Raw genomic sequence first — 8,930 nt, forward strand, 5'->3', positions numbered from 1 at the left:
TAAGTTTGGGGTGAAAATGGGATATTTGAGGGGTAAAATGTGGAATTCTGGGATTCAAATAAGAATTTTGGGGGAATATGGGGAAATTTTGGGTGAAATCTGGGATTTTGGGGAAAAATGGGGATTTGGGTGTAAATGGGGAATTTTGAGGTCAAAATGTGGGGATTTTCTGGGAATATGTGAAAATTTGGGGTGAAATTTGGGAATTATGGGGGAAAATGTAGGAATTTGGGGGGAAATGGGGATTTGGGTGTAAATGGGGAATTTTGAGGTCAAAATGTGGGGATTTTTGGGGAATATGTGAAAATTTGGGGTGAAATGTGGGAATTATGGGGGAAAATGTAGGAATTTGGGGGGGAAATGGGGATTTTGGGATTAAAATGAGCAATTTTAGGGCAGAAGTGCCAAGTTTGGGGGGAAACCTGGGAATTTGAGTCAAAAATAAGAAATCTGGGATGAGAAGAGTCTGATTTTGGGGTTCAACGGGGCAGTTTGGTTCAAAAGGGTTTTTGGTGAGAAATTTGGTGATTTTGGGGAATTTGGGGAGAAATTCGAAGTTTTGGGAGAGAAGGGGAAATCTGGAGTCAAATTGGGGCAAAATTTTTGGGGCAAAGAGGAAAACTGGAAGGGGAAAATGGGCAATTTTGGGGAGAAATATATTTGATTTTAAACTAAAATGGGAAATTGCGGGTCAAAACAGGAAAATTTGGTGAAAATGGGCAATTTGGAGAAGAAAAATGTTTATTTTTGGACCTAAGTGGGAAATCGGGGTCAAAATTGGGAAATTTTAGTGGAAAATATTAAATTTTGGATGCAAATAGGGAAATATAAGTCTAAATGAGGCCAACATGGCCAACTTGGGTTGAAAATGGCAGATTTTAGGGTAAAGTTGAAATATTTGGGTTAAAAAGAGAGATTTCAGGGAAATTTGGGTGTCAAAATGGGCAATTTTGAGGGAAAATGTTAATTTATTTTAAAAAATGGGAAAATTTTCAGTCAGATGCAGCCAAAATGGCCAACTTGGGCTCAAAATGGCTGATTTTGGGGTAAAAAGGTCAATTTTTGGTTAAAAAGGGACAATTTTGGTGTCAAAAGTAGGAATTTGAAGGTCAAAATGGGTCATTCTGAGGTAAAATGGAGGAATTTGTGTTTAGATGAAAGATTTGGGGATGATTTGGGATCAAAATGGGCAATTTAAGGGCAGAAGGGTCAATTTTTTCCCAAAACTGAAGACATTTTGGTCCAACTGGGCAATTTGGGAACAATTTTGGGGTCAAAATGAGGATTTTTGGGACAAAAGAGTCACTTTTGTAGTAAAATGTGGGACTTTGAGTCAGAATTACCTCTTTGGGGACAAAAAGGTCTTTTTTGGACTAAAATGGGGAAATCTGGGGTAATTTTGGGATACAAGTGAGGAATTTGTGGTCAAAATGGCCAAATTTGGGACTAAAATGGAGAAATTTGGGGTGAAATGTTCCCTTTTTGGCCTGACAAGGGAAATTTTGGCATTAAAATAGGCGATCTGGGGACATTTTGGGGTCCAAATCCTCCTCTCCCCCCCACTGACTCCTCCTCCTCCGGCCTAGCCAAGCAGCCAATAGGATCACCAGAAGCGTCAAGGCTACTCCCACCACTCCGCCGATGACCAATGGGGGGAACTCGAACTCAGCTGGGGACGAGAAACCACCTCAAAAAAAAAAAAAAAAGCTGGGTCAGCAAATACCCCAAAACCCCCAAAACTGACCCAAAATAAACCCTGGATCATCAAATACCCTGAAAACCCCCAAACCACCCCCCAAAATCTCAGGGTTATCAAATACCCCAAAATTCCAAAAATTACCCCAACATAAACCACCCCAAGGTCAGTGAATAACAAAAATCCCCAAAATCACCCCAAAAAACCCTGAGTCAACAAATCCACCCCCAAAAAGAGCGCTAGGGTCAGCCAATGCCCCAAAACCCCAAAAACCGCCCCAAAATATCCCCAGGGTCAGCAAATACCCCAAAAAACCGCTGTGGACATCAAATAACCCAAAAGTTCTAAAAATCACCCAAAAAAACCACTTGGGTCAGCAAATACCCCCCCAAAAAAACAAAATTCACCGCAAAAACAACCTCACGGTCATCAAATACCCCAAAAACCCTAAAACTCACCCCAAAAACAAACCCACAGTCATCAAATACTCCAAAAACCACCCCAAAAAAACCCAGGGGTCAGCAAATATCCCAAAAACCCAAAAAATCACCTGAAAAAAGGACCCCGTGCTTAACTGGGTGTGATCAGTTGGTGGGTGTGGTCATTGGGGTGGGCATGACCACTTTGTGTGTCTGGTCAATTGAGGATGGGTGTGGTAAGTAGGGAGGGTGGGTGTGGTCAGAAGGATGGGTGTGGTCATTGGGGTGGGTGTGGCTATTTTTGGGAGTGGCCATTGGGGTGGTGGAAGCCATTTTGATGGTTGTGTTCATTGCTTGTGGTCATTGGAGTGGGTATGGCCTTTTGGGGGTGTGGTCAACCCTGTAGGTGTGGCTTTTTTTGCATGTGATCATAGGAGTGTGTGTGGCAAATTTGATAGCCGTGGTCAATAGGGGGCAGTAAATAAGTGGGTGTGGCCAATGGGCAGGGTGTGGACATTGCACTGGGTGTGCCCTTTTGGGGTAAGGTCATTGAGGTGGGTGTTGCCATTTAAGGTTGTGGTCATTTGGTCGGGTGTGGCCATTGTGATACACGGGGCAATTTTGGGGATGTGATCATTGCTGTGGGTGTGGATATTTTGATAGGTATTGTAAATTGTAGTGAGGATGATGACTGGGCCTGGCCATTTAGGGGTGTAGTCATTGGGGTGGGTGTGGCCATCCTTGGGTGTGGTTAACACAGAGGGTGCAGCCATTTTTGGGTCTGGTCATGGGAGAGGCTGCAGACACGTTAATGGCTGTGGTCAATTTGAGAGTGGCCATTGGGGTGGGTGTGGCCATTTTGCGGTGTGGTAAATGGGGTGAGTGGAGCCATTTAAGTGTGGAGTCATAGGGGTGGGTGTGGTCTATTGGGGTGCTGTCTTAGGGTAGGTGTGGACATTGGGGGTGAGGTAAATAGGGAGTCGTCATTGGGGTACGATTAGGTATTTTTTCCGGAGAGGTCGTTGGGGTGGTGAGACCCATTTTGATAGGTGTGGCCATGGCTTGTGATCATTGGAGTGGGTTTGGCCTATGGGGGTGTGGTCAAAATAATGGGTGTGGCCTTTTTAGGTATCATAATTGAAGTGGGTGAGGCCAATTTGATCGGCATGGTCAATTGGGTGTGGTCAATAGGTAGGTGTGGCCAATGGGTGGGGGTGGCCATTTTGGGGATGTGGTTGTGGAGGTGGGTGTGGCTATTTTGATAGGTGTGTTCAATTTCAGTTAGGCAAATGAGTGGTGTGGCCCTTTGGGGGTGTGCTCATTGGTGTGGTCATGGCAGTTTTGGGAGTGGTCATTCGTGTGGCAATTGGGGTGTGGCTATTTTGATAGCCGTGGTCAACTGGGGTGTGGTCAATGGGCGGGCGTGGTCACTGATGAGTGGTCATAGGTGCGTAGTCGCTTAGGTGGGGGTGGACAAACAGCTGGGTGTGGTCATTGTAGTTGGCGTGGCCAATCAGCCAGGACTGACCATTTCTGTGGCGGGGGCCAACCCCAATAAATACCAATATGTCTCCTCCCCCTCCACTTTTTCCCCAAATCCCCCATTTTCCCCCCAAAACCCCTCACCTACCCGTGACCACCACGGCCACGCCTTCACTGGGCGGAGCCTCCACCCAGGCCCCGCCCACCTCCTCCTCCAGCAGGCAGCTGAAATTCCCGGAAAATTCGGGGGAAATCCGCGGGAACACCAGCTGGGACCCATCACCAGTGACGTCACTGATGACGCCATCGATGAGGTCACCCGGAGTCAGCTCGATGCCATCGCGGAAGAAGCGGAAGCGGCGCCGGAAGTGACGTCGGCTCGCAGAACAGGTCAGGCGCAGCCGCTGACCCACGGTGACCACGCCAGACGGAGGCTCCACCCAAAGCACGGGGGGCGGACACGGGTCTGGGAAAAAATTGGGGGAAAATCAGTGTTATCGGTGATTTTAAAATTCGGATGGGAAAAGGGTGAAAATGGCTCAAAATTAGATTTTTGGGAGGAAATAAAGCCTACAATTCAGTTTTTTGGGTGGGAATGGAGAAGATGGAGAAGAACCACCCAGTTTTTCCCAAAATCCTGGTTTTTATTGGTTATAGGAAGTCCCACCATGGCCGTGTTTGGATAGGGCTTGGATTGGGTCAAAAAGCCCAAAAAGGGCCCAAAATTCAGTATTTTGGAGGTGGGAATGGAGAACATGAAGAAGAACCTCCCAAATTTCCCCAGAATTCTGAGTTTTGATGACTTTAGGAATTTGGGGACCCCCTGGATGGTCCTGGAGGCGCCGCCAAACAGGGGGAGATTCTGGGGTTGGGACTGGGTCAAAAAGCCTAAAAGTGGCTCCTGATAATTTCAATATTTTGGAAAAAATGGGGAAAAAAAGGAAATTGTCAATTTTGGATATTCAGGCGGAGATTTGGGATCATGATGTGATCAAACTCAACCACACCAAACCAAACCCAACCAAACCCAACCACGACCCAACCATGACTAAACCCAATACAACCAAGGTCCAACCAAACCCAACCATATCAAACCAAACCAAACCAAACCCAACCCAACCCAACCTTGACCCAACCCAACCAAACCCAACAAAACTAAACCCAACCTTGACCCAACCCAACCCAATTCAACCTTGACCCAACCAAACCCAATCCAACCCAACCCAACCTTGACTGAACCTTGACCCAACCAAACTCAACCAACCTTCCTTCTCCTCACCTTGCTATCTCCTCACCTTTCCCCACAGCCCTCCCCATACCCAAACCCTGCCAATTTCCCCTCAAAATCACCTTCCACCACCACTGCCACGGCCTCGCTGGGGTAGGAGGCAATCCAGCGCCCCTCGGTCATCTCCTCATAGCTGCAGCTGAAGTTCCCGGTCTGGTTCTGGCCGCTCCTCTCCACCCTCAGCCGGGCGCTTCCAGAACCTTCCACGATGCCCTCGGAGACCTCAAGCTCATCCCGGAGGAAGCGGAAGTGGCGCCGAGGGGCTTTGCTGGGTGGGGCCATGCAGAGGAAGAGGAGGGGCTGCCCTTGCACCGTGAGGCCCGAGGGTGTCACCGTCAGGTTGGGTTGGGTTGGGCGGTCTGGTGGGAGGGGAATTGTCAGAGGTCAAGGTTGGAGGTCAAAAGGGGAGGGATTTTGGGGTAAAAATGGTGCTGTTGGGTCAAAAGGGGATTTTTGGTGAATGGGGGTGGATTTTGGGGGTGAAAATGGTCAAATTTGGTGGAGAAGTCAAGGTTTGACCTCACTGGGGATGAATTTTGGGATAAAATTTCACCGTTGCATCTAAAGGCAATGTTTTGGTCAATGGGATGGATTTAGAGGTAAAAATGGCCCAAATTGGCTGGAAAAGTCAATGTTGGGTGGAAAACTCACGGTTGGACCACAACAAGGATAGATTATGGGATCAAAATGCCCCTGTTGGACCAAAACCCAACGTTTGGTCAATGGGGATGAATTTGGGGGTAAAAATGCCCAATTGGGTGGAAAAGTCAACACTGAGCCTCAATGAGATGAACTTGGGAAAATAATGATGGAGTTGGGTAGAAAACGCAACATTGGGTGGAAAAGTCAAGGTTGGACCTCAATGGGGACGGATTTTTGGATAAAAATGCTCAATTGGACACAAAAGTCAAGGTTGGATCTCAATGGGGAGACATTTTGGGATTAAAACCCCCAATTGAGTAGAAAAGTAGTAGAAAAGTCAACATTGGGTGGAAAACCCAACCCTGAACCTCGGCAGGACCAAATTTTGGCCTAAAATCCCCAATTGGACACAGAAGTCAACGTTCGACATCAACGAAAATGAATTTTGGGATAAAAATGCCCAGTTGGTGGTAAAGTCAAGGTTTAGTGGAAAAGTCAAGGTTGGATCTCAATGGGTATGAATTTTGGGATAAAACCCCCAATTGAGTAGAAAAGTCAACATGTGGTGGAAAACCCAACCCTGAACCTCATCGGGAGCAAATTTTGACCCCAAAACCCCCCACTCCAGGAGTTTCCATCGCAAAACCTCGGACATCGATGACCACAGCCCGGCTGGGCGGCGAGTGGAGGACGTGGCCACCGCGCCGGATGACGCTGTAGGAGCAGGTGTGGACGCCGCCGTCGCGGGGCCCGGTGACGGTGAAGGTGTGGACAGACGTCCGGCGGGACGTCCGGACGTCGCTGGCCCAGCCCGAGGTGCCGTTGAAGCGGAAGGCCTGGATGCGGTCGGTGCCGGGCGGTGCCGGCGCGGCGCAGGAGATGGACACGGCATCGCCCACCAGGAAACGTGCCTTGGCCGGCGTCACCGAGATGTTGGGGGCGGGAGGGGAGAGGTCTGGGGAGAAAAGAGGGGGAAATGAGAAAAAAATCCAATGTTTTGGAAGTGGGAATGAAGAAGATGGAGAAGAACCTCCCAATTTTCCCCCAAAATCCTGACTTTTCCCAAAATTCTGATTTTGTTTTTGGTGGAGGAGGTTCCTCCATGACCCTGCTTGGGTTGGGCTCAGATTGAGTTGAAAAAGCCCAAAAATGTCCCAAAAATTCCATTTTCTGGAGGTGAAAATGAGGAAGATGGAGAAGATAGAGAAGAACCTCCCAATTTTTCCCCAAAATTCTAATTTTTTTTCCTAAATATCTGATTTTGTTTTGTGGAGGAGGTGTCACCATGTCCTTGGTTGGGTTGGACTTGGATTAGGTCCAAAAGGCCTAAAAATGACCCAAAAATTCAGAGTTTTTGAGGTGAAAATGGCGAAGATTGAGGAGATGGAGAACCACTAGCAGGTTTTTCCCAAAATCCTGGTGTTTGTTGGTCATGGGAGGTACCACCATGACCCTGCTTGGGTTGGGCTTGGATTTGTCCAAAAAAGCCCAAAATAGGCCCAAAAATTCAATTTTTTGGAGGTGAAAACGGAGAAGAGGAGAAGATGGAAAAGAACCTCCCAATTTTTCCCCAAAACTCCTTTTATTTTTTTTGTTGTAAGAGGTTCCACCATGACCCACTTGGGTTGGGCTTGGACTTGGTCAAAGAAGCCCAAAAACGGTACCAAAATTTGAATGTTTTGGCAATGGGGATGAAGAAGATGGAGAAGGTGGAGAAGAATGTCCCAATTTTCCCAAAATCCTGGGGTTTTTTTCCCTAAAGCTCCGATCTTTTTTTTTTTTTTTTTTTGGATGAAGGAGGTCCCACCATGACTCTGCTTGGGTTGGGCTAAGTTTGGGTCCAAAAAAGCCCAAAAGTGACCCAAAAATTCAAGTTTTGGAGGTGAGAATGGGAAAGATGGGGAAGATGGAGAAAGGGGGAAGAAATACCTAGTTTTTCACAAAATCCTGATTTTTTTTCCTAAATTTTCAAAATTTTTTTGGATGGAGGAAGTGCCACCATGACCCTGCTTGAGTTGGGCTCAGACTGGGTCAAAAAAGTAAAAAAAATAACCAAAAATCCTAAAACCACCCCAAAAGGAACCCCAGGGTCAGCAAATACCCCAAAAGCACCCCAGAAAACCCCCATGGCTATCATAAACCCCCCAAACACCCAAAAGTCACCCCAAACCCCCCCTGGGTGATCAAATACCCAAAACCACCGCAAAACGACCACAAAATAAACCCCAGGGGCAGCAAATAACCCAAAAAACACAAAACCACCCCCAAAATATCCCCAGGGTTAGCAAATGCCTCAAAATACCCCAAAACCATCTCCAAAAAAAGCCCTTAGTCAGCAAATATCTCAAAAACCCCAAACCTCACCCCAAAAATTCCTGGGTAAGTGAACACCTCAAAAATTCCAAAACTTCCCCCAGATAAACTCCAGGGTCAGCAAACGCCACAAAAACCCCAAAACCATCTCAAAAAACCCCCATGTGTCGGCAAATAACCCAAACCTCAAAACTCACCCCGAAATAAACCCCAGGGCCAGAAAATACCCCCAAAACAACCCAAAAAACTCCCGTGGACATAAAAAAACCCAAAAATGCTAAAAATCAGCCCTAAAGAAACATGGTTCAGCAAATACCACAAAAGAACCCAAAACTCACCCCAAAAACAACCCCACGGTCATCAAATACTCCAAACCAATAAATCCCAATATGTCTCCTCCCCCTCCACTTTTTCCCCAAATCCCCCATTTTCCCCCCAAAACCCCTCACCTACCCGTGACCACCACGGCCACGCCTTCACTGGGCGGAGCCTCCACCCAGGCCCCGCCCACCTCCTCCTCCAGCAGGCAGCTGAAATTCCCGGAAAATTCGGGGGAAATCCGGCCAGGGAATCACCAGTGACGTGATGACCCATGTGACACCAGTCAGACGATCATCTGAGAAGGGGCCGCGGATGACGTCGGCTGCAACAGTCGGGGAGCTCCACTGCATCCGACCAATCGCGGGAGGCGGAACGGGTCTGGAAAGTTGGTGGTGCAAAATCGGGTGTCACGGTGACTAAACGGATGGACAACGGGGATGGCTCAAATAGACTTTGGGAGGAAAGCGACATCAGTTTTTGGTTGGGAAAAAATTGGGAAAATCAAGTGTTTAATCGGTTTTTAAATTGGTATGGGAATAATGGGTGTATTGGATAAGATTAGATTTGGGTAGAAAGAAAAGCCCAATTCAGTTTTTTGGGTGGGAATGGAGAAATGGAGAAGAACCACCAGTTTTCCCAAACCTGATTTTAGGGCCCACCATGGCCGTGTTTGGATAGGTTGGATTGGGTCAAAGAAAAAGGCCAAAATTCAGTATTTTGAGGTGGGAATGGAGAACATGAAGAAGAACCTCCCAAATTTCCCAGAATT

At 47.4% G+C, this 8,930-nt stretch overlaps 1 protein-coding gene across 1 annotated transcript; it reads right to left on the reverse strand.

Moving 5' to 3' along the window:
- Positions 1-1,500: 1,500 nt before the first annotated feature.
- On the reverse strand, positions 1,501-8,511 carry LOC135460947 (uncharacterized). The gene is made up of 6 exons (XM_064737923.1): positions 8,423-8,511; positions 8,294-8,370; positions 6,174-6,482; positions 4,948-5,244; positions 3,746-4,063; positions 1,501-1,687 (listed from the first exon to the last, which is right to left on the reverse strand). The coding sequence occupies exons 1-6, from the start codon at positions 8,509-8,511 to the stop codon at positions 1,509-1,511; spliced, it is 1,269 nt and encodes a 422-aa protein (XP_064593993.1). The 3' UTR covers positions 1,501-1,508.
- Positions 8,512-8,930: the final 419 nt, after the last annotated feature.

The sequence above is a fragment of the Zonotrichia leucophrys genome, unplaced genomic scaffold (genome assembly GCF_028769735.1).
Source record: "Zonotrichia leucophrys gambelii isolate GWCS_2022_RI unplaced genomic scaffold, RI_Zleu_2.0 Scaffold_134_123620, whole genome shotgun sequence".
NCBI lineage: Eukaryota > Metazoa > Chordata > Aves > Passeriformes > Passerellidae > Zonotrichia > Zonotrichia leucophrys.

Bases quoted from the DNA above. Each gene is read 5' to 3' on its own strand.
- LOC135460947 (XM_064737923.1), bottom strand. From the start codon at position 8,511: ATGCAGTGGAGCTCCCCGACTGTTGCAGCCGACGTCATCCGCGGCCCC. The intron at 8,371-8,422 runs GTCACTGGTGAT...CGGGAATTTCAG, and splicing joins GGTGTCACATGGGTCATCAC to CTGCCTGCTGGAGGAGGAGG. The intron at 1,688-3,745 runs GTAGGTGAGGGG...TTTTTTTTTGAG, and splicing joins CGTGGCCGTGGTGGTCACGG to GTGGTTTCTCGTCCCCAGCT.